Source organism: Diadema antillarum, unplaced genomic scaffold (genome assembly GCF_040938485.1).
Source record: "Diadema antillarum isolate AM-2024a unplaced genomic scaffold, OU_Dant_1.0 scf00000081, whole genome shotgun sequence".
Taxonomy (NCBI): domain Eukaryota; kingdom Metazoa; phylum Echinodermata; class Echinoidea; order Diadematoida; family Diadematidae; genus Diadema; species Diadema antillarum.
The window spans coordinates 2,078,955-2,100,123 of NW_027270970.1; the positions used below are offsets into that span (position 1 = coordinate 2,078,955).

At 37.1% G+C, this 21,169-nt stretch overlaps 1 protein-coding gene across 1 annotated transcript in view; it reads right to left on the bottom strand.

Moving 5' to 3' along the window:
- Positions 1-19,198, bottom strand: part of LOC139717736 (uncharacterized) — a 32,820-nt gene extending 13,622 nt beyond the window's left edge. The window contains exons 1-19 of the mRNA XM_071629236.1: positions 19,072-19,198; positions 17,530-17,604; positions 16,710-16,805; positions 15,767-15,841; positions 15,543-15,647; positions 15,052-15,129; positions 14,444-14,548; positions 13,948-14,025; positions 12,426-12,530; positions 12,025-12,102; positions 8,611-8,655; positions 7,905-7,955; positions 5,851-6,038; positions 4,980-5,121; positions 4,423-4,485; positions 2,269-2,304; positions 1,981-2,031; positions 1,206-1,393; positions 476-617 (exon numbers count right to left, since the gene is read on the bottom strand). Coding sequence (XP_071485337.1) covers positions 476-617; positions 1,206-1,393; positions 1,981-2,031; positions 2,269-2,304; positions 4,423-4,485; positions 4,980-5,121; positions 5,851-6,038; positions 7,905-7,955; positions 8,611-8,655; positions 12,025-12,102; positions 12,426-12,530; positions 13,948-14,025; positions 14,444-14,548; positions 15,052-15,129; positions 15,543-15,647; positions 15,767-15,841; positions 16,710-16,805; positions 17,530-17,604; positions 19,072-19,198 — 1,828 coding nt within the window. The remainder of the gene's footprint in view (positions 1-475; positions 618-1,205; positions 1,394-1,980; positions 2,032-2,268; positions 2,305-4,422; positions 4,486-4,979; positions 5,122-5,850; positions 6,039-7,904; positions 7,956-8,610; positions 8,656-12,024; positions 12,103-12,425; positions 12,531-13,947; positions 14,026-14,443; positions 14,549-15,051; positions 15,130-15,542; positions 15,648-15,766; positions 15,842-16,709; positions 16,806-17,529; positions 17,605-19,071) is intronic.
- Positions 19,199-21,169: the final 1,971 nt, after the last annotated feature.

Sequence of the window (21,169 nt, forward strand, 5' to 3'; positions counted from 1 at the left end):
CTCCCTCATTAGAGTAAAAACACTATCTGTCCTTAAGATGACAAGTGAATTTGTATCGTTGAAAGCCTATCTCCACAGCGTACTCTGTTTCGTGTTAACGTACATTATTGTCTATGAAAAAATTTTGTATCCACCAACCAACTGATATTGCTTGCCAAAAGAAAAAAAATGATTAATTGTTTAGGATCTATACAAGCACACGATTTGAATAAGATATGATATTCGAAGAATAAGTTCAATAGTTTCACTGTGCAAAACATCACGAAGTATCATTAAATTGTTAGTATGAAATAATTTCTTTCTAAAAATAAACCAACTAACAAACACGCAAAGGTCATGGGAGGTATCCAGTGACCATGAAGATCGACGCATAGTTATAACGATTGGAAGGACACGGAGGCTTTGAATATGAGCGCCTTTTTCCTTGACCTCTTTAAATTTGGAAAGTCATCAAATGAGAATGTTTCTGTGTTACCTTTTTTGTCTAAGGTTATTCTGTAGCGAACATTACATTGTCCTTCCGCAGCCTCGATTATCTCAATAACCACTCCGTACACGTTGTCAATCTCAAACTGGGAAAGCTGAACCTTGTTCTCGTCTTCATCAGCGGTGAAAGTCTGCAGATTTGAAATAAAGCAAGTGAGATGCAGTGTTACAAGTAATTAACTCTCTTTTGTCAAGAGGCGGTTCATAACTGCATACTTTCCGGATCTTTGAAAAGGGATTTTACTTGTCCATACCGATGAGTAAGAACTACAGTTAGGCACGAAACCAAATGTATCATTTTTTTTTATAGGGGGCGGGGGATCTTTTGCTTTAAAAAAATCAAACATACCGAACTACAATATATGTTGCCGGCCACGGTCATATGACATATAATGGTGAATGAGTTTATCGTGCGTTTTCAACCGCTTAATGTTGATTCACAGCCAAGTTATGCCATGATAAGGAACGAGATTAAAAAAATGCCAACGTGTGACACAAACAACACAACCTAGTAGGATACAGGGATTCGTAGTTCATCTGCACAAGCTCTGTTAAGGTTTCACAAATGCATTAATGCCTGCTCCTATAAGATTAAACTGATTAAAAAGATGAAACTGTTAAACTGCTGGTTGCACAGTAGATCACGAATAATCATAATGTAATGTTGTTTTGCAAGAACGAAAATACAATCCTGAAGTAGAATGATGGGGGCCAACTACCTTGATATCTCCGCCATCATCCCTGACATAGGGACAAGTCTCATCACTAAAGTCTTCTGAGATGCATGTCCTTAGAGCGTATTTAGTGATTGTTCCCCAGATCTTTAGACTACGAAGCTTCCCAGCTGGCTTGATGTCGATCTCGACGTTCCTCGGTTCGTCAGCTTCAAAATTTCCTCTCAAAGTAACTGTCACAATGAATACAAGAGACAAAGCAGTGGAATTTTATCTATTTTGATTTTTATTTGTGGGGGAGCTGTCGACAAAACAAGCATTGAAAACCAATTATTAAAAAAAACTAATTAGGAGAATATCCTTCTAAGTCTTAAGGTGAATTCATGACAAATCTACGTCAAGTAAATGAAATATGCCGTGCTAGTTCAGATATAAGCGCGTTAAACTTTGAAAAGAAGTCACATTCTCTGGACCCTCTCGACGCTACAATTTAGAACTGGGCTACTGGTACTCCCTGTACCTAAGAGGCTGCGAGAGCTTTGTGAGATGAAAGTTATTTTATTCTGTTAACAATTTTATGTCGTCGTATCGCAATTCAAATGGAGTCTAAGCCTTGAAACGAGACCAATTTTTATCACATCCTCATAACCAAAGGTGAATCTGTAAGATGCTTTTGCTTTTAGAATAGCTTGCTATCAAGTGACGATACGAAGTGGCGGCGACTTTCAGCTTCTGCGTCTTTTGGAATTGAAATTTAATCATAACACATTAATTAGATTTCATTCCGGATTGTGATCAGCTTCAAAGTTTTGAGTCTTACCCTGAGATTCCCTCCTTGACGATCCACTCCTTGACGACCGATCATTGTTACCTGGGTTTCAATGAAAGAAAAAAAAATACATTTTAAATTTTGTAAAGTTTGATTCCATTTTTTCTTCTTCTATTTTTGCATAATGCTATAAAACACCAAATTAATAACCACAATTGAAAGCATTCCCTTTACAAATACCCCCTCCCTATCATGATATTCTGATATGCGTAATTTCCATAACACATCAGGTGCCATTTACTCACACACTGTGATCAATTTTTAAGCTTTGAGTCTTACCCTGGGATCCCCTCCTCGACGACTGACCAGAAGTACCTATAGGTTTGGGTGACAGAAAATAAAAATAATGAAAAACCGGTTGTTTGATTTCGTCTATAGATTTTTTCATAATGAGGAAAACTGTCATGCAATGACCATGACTCAGAACATTCCTTTGACAGAGTGCCCTCTCCTCCCATTGTGATATATATATATATATATATATATATATATATATATATATATATATAATATATATATATATAATATATATATATATATATATAATATATATATATATATACATGTATATATAAGAGTTTGTTTGCAAAAACCGATAAGTCCATATTTGCCAAATGGAGATATTTGCGATTAAAGGTCGAGAAAAATACAGAGAATAATAAAAAAAATTTTGCTTCTTTTGACCATAACTTCAAAAATGTACCTTTATATGTAGTGACCAATATATCCTTTAAAAGGTATTATTTTGTACTTTATGACAGAGACCGTACTTCAAAATCTTCAAAAATGGACTTATTGGTTTTTGCGAACAAACTCTTCATATATACATATACATATACATATATAAAGATATATGTAGATACATATAATATTTCATTTTCTATTTTCTTGGTGAATAACATCCAGGTGGAATAAATACCAGTAAATTCATTACTTCTCATAAATTGAAAATAATCTGATCAGCAAATTGTTGGCAGAAACAACATTTAATGTAGTAATAATTGCCGTTTATCATTTGCTTATGAGAATAAAAAAAAAACAGCTTTGGTCCTTCAAATACGTTCTAAATGTGAGTAAGGGGTAGGAACAAACGATGTATAAAAGTGTAAATTCGTATAATCAATGTTTATTCAAATTAATGAATTTCTTCCGTCGAGATGTTTTCATTGCAACTGATTGACAAGTTGCCCTACATCGACGTAAATAAGCACTGAATTGATCAGTGTTTAGTAGTAGCCATGATAAAAAATCATGGGCGTACATACTCGAGCAGGATTTGAACCTACGACCTCCTGATCACCGGACAGGCGTGCGGTGGAGATGACGCCTGTCCGGTGATCAGGAGGTCGTAGGTTCAAATCCTGCTCGAGTATGTACGCCCATGATTTTTTATCATGGCTACTACTAAACACTGATCAATTCAGTGCTTATTTACGTCGATGTAGGGCAACTTGTCAATCAGTTGCAATCAATGTTTAGTATTAATAAATGTACAAAATGTAAGCGATAGTTTTTGCTAAAATCGTTTGTAACATAAATCGTTTGGAGTTCAAATTATTGAGAAAATCAGTGATTTCCCCGAATATTTATGAGATTTTATATCTATTTTATGTTTATTGATATTTATTTCCCCAAGGATTATGTCAAATTGTCTCGTTGTATTATTACTATAATTTTCACGACTCACGAGGGGACTGCATTCTACAAGCTTGGCTTTTTAGCAGTCCCCTCCATTTCCGACCTTTTCTCTGTTATGATTCAGTCATATTTTGTCCATGTACTTCTTCAACTAAAGTATGTTTATTGTTTCACGTAAACAAATGACGTGTATTCAAATTTCATTTGGATATGTAAAAGTTACTTTGTACTTAATTTGTTTATATGCAATTGTCATATTATTATGCTTTGGCCGGAAATGAAATAAAAATGAAATAAAAATGAAATGAAATGAAATGAAATATTTGTGGCTTTGTTGGGATCAGGATACGGATGTCTTGTGATACAACTAAACTACACATTATATGCATCAGCTTTAAACAAGAACAACGGAGTTTCTTAGACATTTGACCAACCATGCACGAGATGGAACGTCTTCACACCATGCTCATTCTTTCAGCTTATTTCGATTTTTGTAATGTAATTTTTGTTTTACGAAGTAATTTGTTTTTTGTTTTTCCTACTGAATGCGATCTGTTTCAATTTGGTGATTATGATTTATACGAATGATCAAATGACTCCTTCATCTATTGAGAGGAAATAATCCTCTTCACCTACAATCATAACTCATTAGCCAATTTACACTCGTTTATGGTAAAAGGCTATATTGAATTCAGGCAGTGAAGCATGTATTATTTCGAAGACGGCTGTCAACACCATAATATCCAGTTATTATTTCTTCTTCAATAGTAGAGGGTAATAACATGGCAAACTCACCTCTACGACGTGACAGAAATCGGGTACATGTTCTAGCTCCAATTTGTGGCGATTCCTTTCCAGCTGTGAATAGATCGAGGGTAAACTAATGTTAAAACACACAAAGAAAAATACTTCCCTCATTTGAGAAAAAGCATTATCTAAACGTGCATGGTCGAAAGTGCATCTCCAAAGCATACTGTTTTGCTTTAACGAATCATGTCTAACAATATTTAAGAAACTTTATATATCCATGTGCACCAACCAACTGATATTGCTTGCGAAAAGAGAATCGTTTAACTATACAAGCACACAAATTGAATAAGATATAATATTCAAAGAATAAATTCAACAGTTTCACTGCGCAAAACACCACGAAGAATTATGAAATCTGTCACTATGAAAATTTCGTCTAAAAAAATACACGCAAAGGTCGTGGGAGGTATCCAGTCATGCGAACCTATAGATCGACGCATAGTTATAACAATCAGAAGGACACGGAGGCTCTGAATATGAGTGCCTTTTTTCCTTGATTGGTTTAAATTTGAAGTCAACAAATGAGAATGTTTCGGTGTTACCTTTTTTGTCTAAGGTTATTCTGTAGCGAACATTACATTGTCCTTCCGCAGCCTCGATTATCTCAATAACCACTCCATACACGTTGTCAATCTCAAACTGGGAAAGCTGAACCTTGTTCTCGTCTTCATCAGCGGTGAAAGTCTGCAAATTTGGAATGAAGCAAAATAATGAGATATAGTGTTACAAATAATGCGCTCTGACTTTAAGAGACGGTTCATACTGATTGCATACTTTCCGGATCTTAATGGGGAATTAATTTCTCGAGACGGATGTGCAAGAACTACAGCTACGCATGATTTTTATTTATTTATTTATTTTTTTTTTGGGGGGGGGGGAGAGGGGGTGGGGTTGTTTTGCATGAAAAAACCAAACATGCTGAACTACAATTTATGTGGCAGGCCACGGTCATATGACATATAATGGTGAATGAGTTTATCGTGCGTTTTTAATCGCTTATTGTTGATTCACAGGCAAGCTATCATAGTTTCCATCATAAGTGTCAATGATCAGGAACAACACTCAATAATGCCAACGTGTGACACAAACAATGCAACCTAATAAGATACAGGGATTCTCATTTCATCTACACAAGCTCTGTTAAGGTTTCACAAATGCATTAATGCCTGCTTCTATAACATAAAAGAGAATAAACACAAATATAGGCTAAAATTTTCCATCATGAATAATATAAGCGATTAACCTCTCTTTCTGCATATGTTTTAACACAGCGCGAACATATGGTAACTGCACTGTTAAGTGTGCTTTAGAAATATCATTACTGCTGGGTTTCACAGTAGATCACGAATTATGTAATTCTGTTTCGGCAAGAACGAAAATACAGTACTGAAGTTGAATGATGGGGCCAACTACCTTGATATCTCCGCCATCATCCCTGACATAGGAACAAGTCTCATCACTAAAGTCCTCTGAGATGCATGTCCTTAGAGCGTATTTAGTGATTGTTCCCCAGATCTTTAGACTACGAAGCTTCCCAGCTGGCTTGATATCGATCTCAACGTTCCTCGGTTCGTCGGCTTCAAAATTTCCTCTCAAAGTAACTGTCACAATGGTACAAGAGACAAGATTGATATTAAAACAACTATATACACATGTAGTAATGTCAAGTTTTCAGTTTGAAACTGGTATAGATTGCATATAAAACATTGCACATAGCCTTACAAATTGAGATGGTGAATAGATGAAATTGGCACTACAATAAGATTGTCCTAATTCATACAATCAACAGTGATATTACTCGAATAAACATTCAATTTTCACCGTTTTCATCATTTTCTGTGCCAACGTCCAATGTGCACAATTTTCACTCACATACCTATGGAAGGAAACAAGCGTGGCAGAAAAAGGGTTAATCAACTGTGATTCTTACTCTGAGATCCTCTCTTTGGCGATCGTCCGGTCTTGCCTGGATATCAAAAAGAAAACAAAACATTTCAAATTTAGGTCTACACGGTGCCTAACACAAAATCATGACTGGGTTAGTCTTCTTCCATGATGCTTGAACTGACAAACTCGTCAAGTGACGAGTTCCCCTGACGAGTTCCCCTGGTCACAGAATACGAGACAAGAAATATGATGACGTCACTTGATTAGTTGGCTGAGATATTCAGTGTGCAATCATTGGAATCACATGTCTGACCGTAATGATCAGGATTTATTACAAATAACGTTGAAACTGAATGAATGCACTTGAACGTATTGACAGGTTATACTTAAACCACTAACTGACTAACGTACGTTGTTAAAGAAAATACGATCGGGAATATTTCGACCCACAGATTTAACTTTGTAAGGTTATATTTCATTTCATTTCATTTGTTAAGTTTCCACACAAATTATACAGTCATGTGTTTTCGGCATACATCCATCATGTCCATGACAATGTAAAGTAACATGAAGTAAATCACCAAGTTCAGTATATAAAGACTATGATAACATTTATATGACCAAAAAGAAAAAAAAATCAATCTCAGGTACCTTACATTCATGATGGATGAATAACATTGTGTACTATATAGGAAGCTGAATAACAAATTGATAGTCGAATATTTGAAACGAATGAGGTATCGACCAACAAATACTCTAATAATGTAGCTGTATCATGCGTTCTTCCTGAGGCTGTCGTAACATGATTGTTTCGTTTTAGTCACAATTTGAGAGACCCCAAGTAAACACTAAACTGTCTTAAACGAGTAGTGTTAATATTTTTTTATTCAAACATTATCGAATGCCAACGTTATCGTATACTCGTTACCTACACAGTGTCAAAAGTGTCATTTTGCTTATATTCAATGATGTCAAAAAAAAAAATCAGTCACGATACCCTCAATGTCCCATAACCATGATAACAGTCAAGAAAATTAAGGACCAAAAGAATTTTAAGGCTCCTGCCAATAGGTACAGGAGGCATCTGCCAGGAGTTAACTTCCCAGTCGGGCGTTACAATCTGTCACCCAATCATTGTTACTTTATTTTTGTTATTTTTTTTAAGGTTAATCCACTCATTTTCAGCTGAAGAAAGTGAACAATCATCATCTAGTACTGATAGCCTACTTCAAATCATAAGGACTCTTTTACTACACATTAAAAAAAATAGCTCAGACAATGGAATGCTTATCGGTCTCAAGGTTGAAAATATGTTAGCTAGATTATCAGTCTCTTCATTAAAATCACGTGTGCTTTAATGTTGAGCTCAGTTGACCCTGACTTCAAGATATTCATCTGGTACGAACAGGTTACTACATGACGCAATGGAACACTTGAAAGAGTTGATGAATTCATACTGTACCCTTTTGACTGAATGTGGTGCAGGTTTACTTAAATATCAATCAATGCTTGTCATTCTTCGAAAGTTTGCAGATTGGAATTCAAAGAGAAAGCTACCAAATTGAGCCTATGAAACTTACTTCGAGAAGAATCTCTCGTTCGGGACTCGGCTGGCTGTTCACTTTGACCAACTAAATAAAAACAACAACAAACAACAAACAAAAAGTTTCAAAAGTAACTTGCTTAAAAAGTTTCATTATCCCTTCCAAAAGCTTTGCGATTCCTTCCTCTTTTGATTACTCTCATAATCTATCGCTCTGCTACAGTTTATATTATCTGTAAAAGAGTGCATGAATTACAGAGGTTTTCTGCTCTTTATGAATAAGATCGTACATTATATGAACCGTGAACACCAAGTGAAAAAGAAGGAATAACACCAGGCTGAGATTTGAACCTCGTCACTTACTCCTTAAACCTGGCGGCGGCATAACCACTGAGCTGACATCAATTCATAGCAGTGACATGATGACTTTTGAATCCACCTCTCTATCATGGTCTGACTCATAATTCATTAGCCTCCAGCACGTCCAGTAAGCCAAGTTATATGGAAGAAGGAACTTTTTTTTTGAAGCATGAAAGTACTTTTTGAGAACATCCTGACATTTCAACTGCAAACAACTACTAAAGAACAACGGGAGATATGATTGAGATCCGAGATATTATACATTATAGCTTTGCCTTTTACACTATCATGCCAGATTCTGAGTACAAGACAAAGCTATGAGAGACGAATCATCAGAGTCATGTGATACTTATATGCAGGGAAACGAAACTGGATTGCATTACTTTCTTGAGTATCATCGTCACTAGCTGGCGCTGGTTCCGAGTTGTCTGGCGAAAAATAAAACCAATAGAAAGAGTATAAAAAAAAATTATATTTGTTTAATTTTTTTTCCAACACAACTTATCCCATCACTAATGTTAAATAGGAATCTGATGAAATATTAGGAAAAGTTACTCTTTTGCATTTCTACTTGTAATCATCCTTTGTTCAATTTTGTAGTACTATCTTATTTTTTTATAGTTTGGTTCTACTTCATAAAAATGCAGACTGCAACAAACTTTTCGTCATAAAACGTCGTATTTCAGTTACTTGTATTCATCTGTGGACTCTGATGAATGAAATCGACTAATTTGTCATTCAAGTTACAAATGCAGTAAGGGGTCGGAACAGTCCTCTCGAGATTCCAATCTGCAACTAAAGCACACCTGGAGAAAAGACTAATTTTCAACAAAAAATCGTCAAATTCTTGCTAGATTTGTATACTCTGTAACATATCATGGGTTGTTTCTTAAAATCTCGCCAAAAACCCAACAAGCTCTACTAGTATCTTTATCTCAACCAATACTGTCTTCCCTATAATGTCTTGATAAGTTCTGCAGGTCTGGAGAAAAAAAAAATAAGGTCTGAAAAAAAGAATAAATAAGATCTTCTGGTTCTTCGACTGATGGCTGTTGTTCAGGGACTCCACGACTTCGACACCACTGTGTCCGCTGTTAGATTCGTCTCCTTCTGCAGGTTGAAGGCCGTGTCACACCTTTCCGGGCAAGCTACGCGGGCTTGTGGCGAGGAGGAAGTTTCCAGCACGTAGAAGATTTTTCGTGGGCGAACAAGAATGTTTGCAATTTTGGCATTTGTTTCTTATCTACAAGACGCGTGCTAATTAGCTTCTACTTGCGTGCATTCCGTGTGACCTGCGTGAGAGCCAACTCCTGCGAGGTGCTGCCGGTAAGGGTCTCCTACTGGAGTTCTGCGTGTACCTCTGCGAGCGAACCCCACGAGTCACTCGGAACAAGTTTTGAGCATGCTCAAGGCCTTGTTATACCATATCTGGGGAAGTTTTGCGGCTTGACTTGCGGGGAAACAAATTTGCTACCTGGAGCTCTCCGCAGTTGGTCCGCACCTGACAGTACCTAGCGCGTATCTCGCCTGTAGTTGCCCGGAGGTGCTCACGCAGGTCCGATTTAACCGCACCCAAGTTTTGAGCACAACCAAAACTTTTTCCGGGCGAGTCGCGGGGATGCCCAGAGAGGTCCACGCAGAACGCCAGTAGGAGGCCCTTAGCGGCAGCACTTCGCAGGCAACTCCCTCGCAGGTACATCGTAGTTCCCGTATGCAGCCAAGATAATGACATTCCGTGGAATTTTAGTCGCTCCTTCAGAGGAATTCCTTCACTGAGTTGTCAGCCCCCACGCGACTGGTACAAAGGTCACACAGTATACCCGCAAGTAGAATTTAAGTAGAACGCGTCCAGCAAGTAAGACACGTGCACTGGCTCGCCCAAATCCTTGTTCGCCCTCAGAAATTCCCGGTATGCTGGAAAATCCCTACACGCAACAGAATGCATAGCTTGCCTGGAAAGGTGTGACAGGGCCTAAACATGGTTGCGGGTAAAAAGATTTGCGTGCACACCTCCGGGTGACTACGGGTGAGATACGTGCTAGGTACTGTCATGTGCGGCTCATTCCAGGGACCTCCGGGTAGGAAAATTTTTTCTTTGCAAGTCGCACGCAAGGCTTGCCCGGAAGTGTGTGACACGGCCTTGAGGGTTGTCTACTAACGAATAAATAAATAAATATCGAAAATAAATTCTGCCCATCTGTGAAGCCAGATAGATTATGTTAATGCAATCTGAGGGAGATTCTTTTTTTTTTTTTTTTTTTTTTGCTCATTATGAAAAAAAAAAATCGGTTCAGTGGAGATGACGCCTGTTCGGTGATCAGGAGGTCGTAGATTCGTATCCTATTCGAGTATGTATGTCCTACGTCCATGATTTTTTTTTAATCATCACTGCTACACTAAAACACTGATCAGTTCATCGCTTATTTACGTCGATGTAGGGCAACTTGTCAATCAGTTACAACTGTACTCCTTAATACCTATTTTTCTCGTTCATAATGTTGCGATGGTACAGTAATGGTGGACATGGGGATTGGGCTGTTAACTTTTTGTGAGATACCAAGAAACCACTTATGAAATAGTATAGAGCATACCATTCTTACATGACTTCAAAATTTATGTGATGGAAATTGGTTTTGGAATGGCTGAAACATCCAAAAACAAAGTAAAATGAAGCGGTCGGAATAAAACATGGGTCACACCTTTTATTAGGATCCCTCTTTTGGATATTTCGGCCATTTCAGAACCAATTTTCATTACATATTGAATTCCTCTTGAAAATTACATGCTATTTCATATTTTATAAGATGTTTCTCATCATCTCACCGAAAAATGGCAGAAACCTGAGGTTAGGTCTCAACCGAAACAATGCGACCCCTTTAACTTTATATCTGAAATCTTGGAAAGACATTTTGGTTGGCAACATTCAGTACAATACATTCTTGTTACTCCTTCAGATGTATTTCACAATAATTATTGAAATAAACACTATACACAAACTACTTTTAGCTTTTCACAGCAGCTGACTGACATATGGCCCTACATCGACTTAAACAAGCACAAAATTGATTAGGTTCAATTTTTAGTAGAAGCCCCCCCCAAAAAAAAAAACAAAACAAAACAAAACAAAACAAAACAAAACACACACACAAACACACACACAAACACAACTAGTAACTTGGGCATACATATTGGATAGTGGATTCGAACCTTAAATATTCGGCTCACCAGACAGACGTCGCGAAGGCTGTGGAAAAGTTGGGGTTAGTGAATACGACGCGTCATATTCACTAACCACAACTTTTCCACAGCCTTTGCAGGTTCTAATATTGGCAGCATGTAGTGATGGGTACTGCCTATCTATTAAAATTAGATAATTCTTGCCTAGAACACCTAATTATAAGATTTCCCCACATCGATGCAGGTATGCCCAAGCATGATTATTATCATGGCTACTACAAAAACGTTGCTTAATTCGGTGCATTTCGTCGATGCAGGGAAATTTCTCAATCATTTGCAATAATCTGCAAAGCAACTCATCACAAGCTTTTGTACTTCTAAAGATGTGCCCCAGCATTTTTCCAGTATACTTATATATTCATATTAGGTTTGATCGAAATGAATGTCATTGAACTTGAAACTTGACATTTTAAGGACAGAAATTCATTTGAATATTTTAGCTCATTAATACCGCGCAACTTTACTACTGTAAGAGCTCTATTATCACCCGAGATGTTCAAATTGGATTTCCAATACGTCCTACAATCAGTTGTATGAAAACTCTATCAATATGATCTCACCTGTATTATCTGTGCCTCCCTCGACATCGACGATTTCACCTGCTGGTTCAGCTTCCTCTTCCTCGTTATTTTCTTCTTCTGAAATCAGATTTCGAAGAAAGAAAGACAAGTTAATATCCCTGAAAATACCTGAGAACACTAAGCATCACAGATCGAATCATTCGGCATGTTTGTTTGTGTTTTTTTTTTCCGATATCAAAATATATCGAGCAATGTATGCAGCAATAAGATTTAAATCTATCAAAAGTGTTCTTGTGCGTACTCAACGGACAGCACAGTGCATCGATCAAAAGATCACTGAGTTAATGTGGATTTTTGGATTGTTTGCTTGTTTGTGCGTTCGTTCGACACCTACTCTATAAGAACAATTTAAAGTTCAAAGGTCAGAAAAAGATCTGCACCTTGTGTTTGTCCTGGTTCGACCGATGGTTGTTCTTCAGGGGACTCCACGACTTCAACACCACCTTCCTCACCTTCGTCTCCTCCTTCTGGTTCGGTGTTGTCTTCTATATAACATAAAGTAAAAAGAATTACCTTTCTACTTTGATGCTTTAACGAAATATTACTTATCATAAGAAATTAGTACCTATCAATCTATCACTACTTTAACCCATTGAGGACGAGTCCCGAGTATACTCGGGCAAGTGTCTATGGGAAATACGTGTTGTAGCAAAATCAGTCCGTCCTAAACGGGTTAAAGAGATCGCATAGTCTTGGTTATGACTTAACTTCAGGTTTCTTAAGGGCTTTTTACACTTGTAAATTTTTGCTTAGCCCCGGACCAACGGTGGGGCTAAGGGGGGGGGGGGGGGGGGCCTTAGCCCCACCGTTGGTACGGGACTATCCTTAGCCCACTTTCTGTTTACACTCGTTTTTGCCAAAGTGGGCTAGCCCCACCGATAGTACGGTACTATCTGGCCCTGCAAAATAGCAGGGGTTAGCACCGCAATTGCGGTGCCAAGCAAGTGAGTGTAAACAGAACGAAAAAATAATCCTGGGCTAAGCGACGGAGACGAAGTCCGACCCTCACTGACCAATCAGAAACGAGGTAATCAAGTGTTGCCGGTGCGTGCGTGTACGTGTACAGTACACAGCGTAATTATGAATATTCATGTGGTTTGGAGAGTCCGGGGCTAAGAAATGCGAGTGTAAAAAGGTCAGTTTTCTCCTTTGCCCCGGACGCGTGTTTTTTTTAGACGGCACAGATTGGGGAAACTAAAAATCTATCGGGGACCCTATCCCTAAACCTAACCCTAATCCTAATCCTAACCCTAACCATCAAACCCTAACCCTAACCCTAACCCTAACCCCAACCCTAACCCTAACCCTAACCCTAACCCTAACCATAACCAAAAACCCTAACCCAACGTTTTTCCCATAGGTTTAACACGCGCCATGCCCCAATCTGTGCCGTCTTTAAAAAAAACGCGCCCCGGACAAGAGATAGTCCGGGACTAATTGGCGAGTGTAAAAAGCTGAAAAAATTGGTACGGGACTAACGATAGTCCTGGGTCAGAGAAAGTCCGGGGTTAAGAAACACAAGTGTAAAAAGCCCTTTATATTGAGGTGAGGTAATGAGAAACCTCTCAGGGAATATGGAAAAAGCATGTAATTCCAAGATGTATTCAAGGTTTATTTCATGACCATCGGTTCTGAAATGGCTGAGATATCCAAAATAAAGCAATCCTAATATTAAAGGCGGGACCCACCATTTACTATGGTTGATCGCTTTATGGTACTTCTTTTAATGGATGTCTCAGTCACCCAGAAATGATTTTCTTCAAAATAAACTTTGAATTCATGTAAGAATGGAAGGCTATGTACTACTTTATAAGTGGCTTCTTGGTATCTCACAAGAAAGATTAAGACCTAATCCTTGCATCCACCTATACTGTAACAACACTTTAAACAGCATGATCTCACCTGTATTATCTGTGCCTCCCTCGACATCGACGATTTCCCCTATTGGTTCAGCCTCCTCCTCCTCGTTATTTTCTTCTTCTGAAATCAGATTTCAAAGAAAGAAAACCAAGCTGATATCCCTGGAAATGCCTGATAACAGTATAAGACGTCACTATAAAGAACTCACACACAATTGTTCCTACCGAGATGCCTTCTTGTCTTGCAATCAGTTCTTATTTTACAAATACATGCTAACGTTTTATAGACCTAAAACAATATTTTGCCCTTGCTAATCAATCATGTCCCAGCATGTAATTTCTTTTTTTTTCACTCTAAATTAATTTCTCGTTCGGTCATGTAACTGTTTTCGTGATATGGCACAGATTTTTAGCCTATTTTGCTGTTGTGGTCACTAATATTTGCAAATTTTTAACTTCATTTTTGGACACCTTGTCCATTGACTGCGTTTCCTAATCTCAGGTCAATTAAAGTTCAAAGGTCATAAAAAGATCTGCACCTTGTGTTTGTCCTGGTTCGACCGATGGTTGTTCTTCAGGGGACTCCACGACTTCAACACCACCTTCCTCACCTTCGTCCCCTCCTTCTGGTTCGGTGTTGTCTTCTATATAACATAAAGTAGAAAGAAATATCTTTCTACTTTGATGCTTTCACGAAATATTACTTATCATAAGAAATTTAGTACCTATCAATCTATCACTACATTAAAGGGATCAAATAGTTTTGGTTGAGACCTACCTTCAGGTTTCTCATTTTGGGATGAGGTAATGAGAAACCTTTTATGGAATATGAAAAAAATTCCAAGAGGAATTCAAGGTTTATTTCATGACAATTGGTTCTAAAATGGCCGAGATATCCAAAATAAAGCAATCCTTATATCAAAGGCGGGACCAACCATTTATTACGATCGCTTTATTTTACTTTTTTTCAATGGATGTCTCAGCCATTCCAAAATTATTTTCTTCAAATAAACTTTGAATTCATCTAAGAATGGAAGGCTATGTACTCTTTCATAAATGGCTTCTTGGTATCTCACAAGAAAGGTTAAGACCTAATCCTTGCATCCACCAATACTGTACCATTCCTTTAAAAACAACATGATCTCACCTGTATTATCTGTGCCTCCCTCGACTTCGACGATTTCCCCTGTTGGTTCAGCCTCCTCCTCCTCGTTAATTTCTTCTTCTGAAATCAGATTTCAAAGAAAGAAAATCAAGCTGATATCCCTGGAAATACCTGATAACACTAAAACGTCACTAAGAACTCACACACAATTGTTCCTACCGAGATGCCTTCTTGTCTTGCAATCCGTTCTTATTTTACAAATACATGCTAACTTTTCATAGACCTAAAATTATATTTTGCCCTTGCTAATCAATGCTTTCCCAACATGTTATCTTTATTTTTTTTATTCTAATTTAATTTCTCGTTCAGTCATGTAACTGTTTTCGTGATATGGTACATATTTTTAGCCTATTTTGCTGTTGTGGTGAATAATATTTGCAAATTTTTGATTTAATTTTTCGACACCTAGTCCATTGACTGCGTTTCCTAATCTCAGGTGAATTAAAGGTCAAAGGTCATAAAAAGATCTGCACCTTGTGTTTGTCCTGGTTCGACCGATGGTTGTTCTTCAGGGGACTCCACGACTTCAACACCACCTTCCTCACCTTCGTCTCCTCCTTCAGGTTCGGTGTTTTCTTCTATATGCCATAAAGTGGAAAGAATTATCATTCTACTTTCATGCTTAAACGAAACATTACATATCATGAGAAATTAGTACCTATCAATACAACTTTACTTTTAAACAGCATGATCTCACCTGCATTATCTGTACCTCCCTCGACATCGACGATTTCCCCTGTTGGTTCGACCTCCTCCTCGTTATTTTCTTCTTCTGAAATCAAATTTTAAAGAGAGAAGATAAGCTGATATCCCCACGTAGAAATACCTGAATACCCTAAGAATGTCGTTATCGTATGGTTATAAAGAGGCATGAATATCAGTTTTATCATCATAATCAGGAATTCTTTCTCTGTTTACAATTGAATATAAATCTCTTGTTATCAGTTAGAATATCTATATATATGTCCTGAATTAGGAATAATTGAACGACAGCAATGAGTACGGAGAGAGCATAACCATCACTTAAATAAGAACAAAAGGATGTGCTTAGGAAATTTAGGGAAGTTATGAAGAATTTTTTAATTCTTTGTTTATATTGTCATATTATTATTTGTCTCTTAACCTTCCTCGCTATTATTTTCATCAAAAATAGTCTCGATTTCGAATTCAAAAATTATGATGTGGAGAAAGACTTATTAATTGATCCTTCCTGCAGGACCGTACCTTACCCGTTTTATCCTAAATCGAATAGGGCGTTCCAGAAAACAAAACATGAATCACACCACCTTATTCCAGAAGTCATAGTGCATATACTGTGCCCCATGTCTGTTTTTTTTTTCAAACTTTGGAAATAGGAACTTTTAAAAGAGTGTCCTTGTAGATGAGCTCTTCACATTACTCAATGTTTTATTTTCTGATAATATCATCTGCAATATTCTCTATTTTGAACTCGTGTTTTGTTCTACTTTCTACATACACACTTTTTGAAATACTTTTATAAAGCGGTTACTCATATACTTTGTGACCTATTTGCACAGACAAAGCTTGAATCAGGAAGAAAAAAAGCTTTGATGTGTCTTTCCGTTTCTTGATAAGTATTGAGAGATTAGAGTACATGAAGGACTCTGCTCCAATCAAACCTTCTGGTTCTCCAGGTTCGACTGATGGTTGTTCCTCAGGAGACTCTACAACTTCGACACCACCTTGTCCGCTGTCAGCCTCGTTCGTGTTTTCTTCTGTGAAGAGCAAAGAAATGAATGAAAACATTATATTCTGAATGCCCTAATAAGAAAAATGAAGAAATAAACACATCAGCGCATTTTTGTCGTTGCTTCTTTTTCACATTCTTAATAAAGCTTTTTCAATTTCATTTACAAAGAGTTATATTTCTTGAGACCTCCCCCTTTTCCAAACTATACTCAGTAAGTAATCGCATAGACGATATCTGAGACTTTAACATCATGGCTGATAACCGAGTAAATAATGAAACCTTGGACCCTCCATACCACTGTATCTCCACAGAAGTAAGGTGCTCTTAACCATGCTACACTTTAGAGCATCTTGAATCGTGTAATGCAGGAGCGTTCGTATATTCTGAGATATTCAAATGAGATATCACTGAATATTACGTTAAAGGGATAGTATAGTTTTGATTGAGACCTACTTTCAGATTTCTAACATTTTGTGGTGAGATGAGAAACAAAATAAATGAAAAATAGCAAAAGAAATAAAGTGTGGGACCCACACTTTATTACAATCGTTTTGCTTTACTTTGTTTTTTCGATGTTTCAGTCCTTCCAAACCCGATATTTATTCAATAAACTTTGAACTCCTCTCAAAATAGTATGCTCTGTACTATATCATATGTGTTTTCTTGGTATCTCGCAAAAAGTAAAAAGCCCAATTCTCATCTCCACCAATACCGTACAATCCCTTTAAGGCCTTTCATCATGGCCTAACCTCTATTATCTGTGCCTCCCTCGACATCGACCGTTTCACCTGCTGGTTCAGCCTCCTCCTCGGTATTTTCTTCTTCTGGAATCAGATTTCAAAGACAGACGTAGGCTGAATCACTTAAAAATAACAGATTACCTCAGGAAAGCGTAAGAAAAACTAGTTTCTTGTTATCAAACGGTGATGCTGTTTATTTTCCCTTGTCTTTACGTGTTTATAGTAAGTAGCATTCATATCAGATAGTGTTATATTAGTACGTTTAATACCAGTTTACACTGACAAATATACATCAATCAAACAATAATTATGTCTGTTCCTTTTGATCTTGAATCATAACATATAACTCAAATACACATACACATACATATACACATACACACATTCACATACACACACACACACATACACACACACATACACATACACAAATTCCCCAATAATTGCTTGAAATTAAACCAGTCGTTAATTAGGACACTGAATGGGATTTATTTTTCCAACTTAGAGAAAGTTTTATAACGGTGCAATTAATGAATTCATTTCTTTTGTTTAAAAAAGGTATACGGTAGGCCCTACTGGTAATATCTGATGGATTATCATAAATTCACATATAAATTCAGGAAAGGGTAGCGTTTCACGCAAAAAGCTAAATTTACCCCATGCAGTAACAAACCTGTCACAGGTCTTGAGCGAGGAGTTGCCGGTACTACCGATTGTCCCACTGAAAAAAAAAAGAACAAGAATTCAATCTTTTATCATTCACCGAATTGACAGTATAGACTCGATCAAACCAAAGGTCTTTGTTCAGGGCAGGCACAACCAAGGGACCGTGGACTCGAGCTCCCACTTTGTGTTTTTGCACGATACATAGGAATACTTATTTACGGTCTATCCACACACACACACACACACACACACACACACACTTTTTACACCGGAAGTGGCACCAGAAAAAAAATAAAGTGTGGTTAAGATTTATTTATTTATTTACTTATTTATTTATATATTTATTCATCTAATTTTATTTTATTTTTTGCTTGTTAGCTTGTGAAACCCTGAAGTGTCACTAGAATTGAAAAAATTGCACCCCCGACACACGCACACACACACACACACTTGTGGAAACGCGGTACCGGTCGTTTTGTAACGAGGAATATTTGAAATGGTTAACAATTACACCATACGGATATATCAATTTCCACACTTTGCTCAGGGATGTGGATGTGTCACCCTTCACAGCCTTTTCTCCTATATTCTTAATTTTCAGGGTGTGACGTTTCATTCCTGGAGTCCTCTTTTTTTCTTTCTCATATTTCCCTGACGCGACAAGGTCACTAAACCATTTCTTTCACTCTCGATAACTTTACGTTAAGGTGCACATTGACGTCTCTTACTTTTAAAAAAAATCAAGAAAAAGAACTATAAAACAGGATTTTTTTTTTCAAAACATTCCTTTAGCTTTTTGGCTCGAATACTTTACTGCTAACACAAAAGGGGACCTGATAGGAAGAGTGATTCCTTGGCTATGTTAAGAACTGAAAGTGTTCAAACCTTCTGGTTCTCCAGCTTCGACTAATGGTTGTTCCTCAGGAGACTCTACAACTTCGACACCACCTTGTCCGCTGCCATCCTCGTTCGTGCTTTCTCCTGCGAAGAGCAAAGGAATGAATGAATACATTTTATATTATAATATATGTGTATTATTCTCCATTTTGATGATATTAAATAAAGTCTCAGATATCATATGCCATAACTTACTAGTATAGTTTGGTAAAATGGGGAGGTCTCAAGGCAAGTACGTTGCATATATCTTATAATTGAGGTAAGGATATTGTCTTTAGACTGATAGCGTTCAAACATCTGAACTTACAGTATAAAGATTTGGTCTTGACTTTCTTTATTTCTTCAAAGAGCATTATTTCAGATACAAAAAAGGGAAAGTTTCCCATCACCATACTATGAGTTAAGCTTCAAAGCTGGAACTCCTGCTCAACACAATGAATCTCCCTTCCTCACTCTCCCTCCCTCTCTAGAGACGATTTAATCAAGTGAATTTAAATAACGTATCTTTCCACGTATCTCTCCTCTCCTACATTAGACGAATATTAACAAATCTAAATTACATAACTGAAAGACGTCTCAATGCAAAAGGCATTTGAAATTTGACTTGTTACCAATATGCTCGCAAAATTATGGAACAAGATATTGGCTATAATGATTGAATAAATCAGTATTTCTGAGCGTCTATATGTTTTTCAAATTGATATACAAATTTACGTTACTTGCAAAGTCACACAATTGAAAAAAAAATACATCAGTGTTTGTTAAATGATATCGAATATTATTCTTTTGAGGGAGAAAGATTTGCGGTGACACCATGTGTATGTAGTCCTTAACCGGATCGGTGTTTGGCAGAAGAGCCTAGAAAGAGGAGAATTGAGGAGGGAAGCGACATATGGTGGTTGTAAGGAGGGCAAAAAGTGAAGAGTGGGGGACAGTAGTGGCTAGTGGACTAGTGGAGACGGTAGAGAAAGGAACAGAGAGAGTCTGTGGTAAGGAAGAATAGTATGAGAATCAAGTAAGATGTTCGGACATCGTTAGAAGGGGAAAGATGAAATAGTAGGGAAGAGGAAGACGGATAATCCCGTAAAGGAAAGGTAAGTAGTGGAGAGATGAGAATATGTTGAGAGAAGGGAGGGAGAGAGAGAGAGAGAGAGAAGGGGAAACAAAGAAAAGAAGAAGAAAAAAGAACATTTAATTTCAAGAAATAAAGGAGAGGGAGCTTGGGTGGATCCTAAAAATAAATGCTGAGGGGGAGGGGAAACAAATGGAGAGGAAGTTGATGACAGTTACATCCAAAAAAAGGTTACTGTGGGAGAAATGCAAAAATTTCTCCCAAAGGAGACATTCTTTTTATTTGAACAACTGAAAACAGACCAAATCAGAAAGTCACCATATCATGTAACTTCTATTTTATCTGTATCTTATTTTAATTACTGTTTCATGTCTATTATCACAATTTATGACGTACCTGGTCCTGGTGTAGGTGGTAGAGCTGGTTCAACTGAAACAATACCAATAAAGTAAAAAAAAAAGAAAAGAAATGAAGACAGCAATTCTCATTAGCAACCGATACTACTCATTTTTCTTTTTAACATTCCTGTTGCTTTTTGCCACGAATACTTTCCTACTAATATACAACGTGCTCTTTCTGTATATTCTTTGAGTAAATCAAGCAATTTATAAGTTGGAAATATACATTATATTATTGATGAATTTGATTTTCGTTGCTTTGTCAGCCTAAAAAGTGTTTGGTATTTCAATTTTATGTTCTTTTCATTCAAATTCATTTTGGAGCATTCAAATTAAATCTAACATCGTTCGAATAAGCACTTTTTCAGTTCAAATTCGTAAGACAAGCACCATTTCGAAAATCGTTCATTCATTAGCATGATATAGTCACGTGATAACGTATACCCTGCGCTTATTCATTCGAATTCATTCTTGGGCGTCACATTTCACATTTACTGCAGTCAATGTAGGATACACGTTTTTGCTTTAATTCCTTTTCTTAATTTTCATTCGTCATAAGTATTGTTTGCAAGCAGCATAACATTTCATATTTGCATATTCATTCTTTATTCTGATA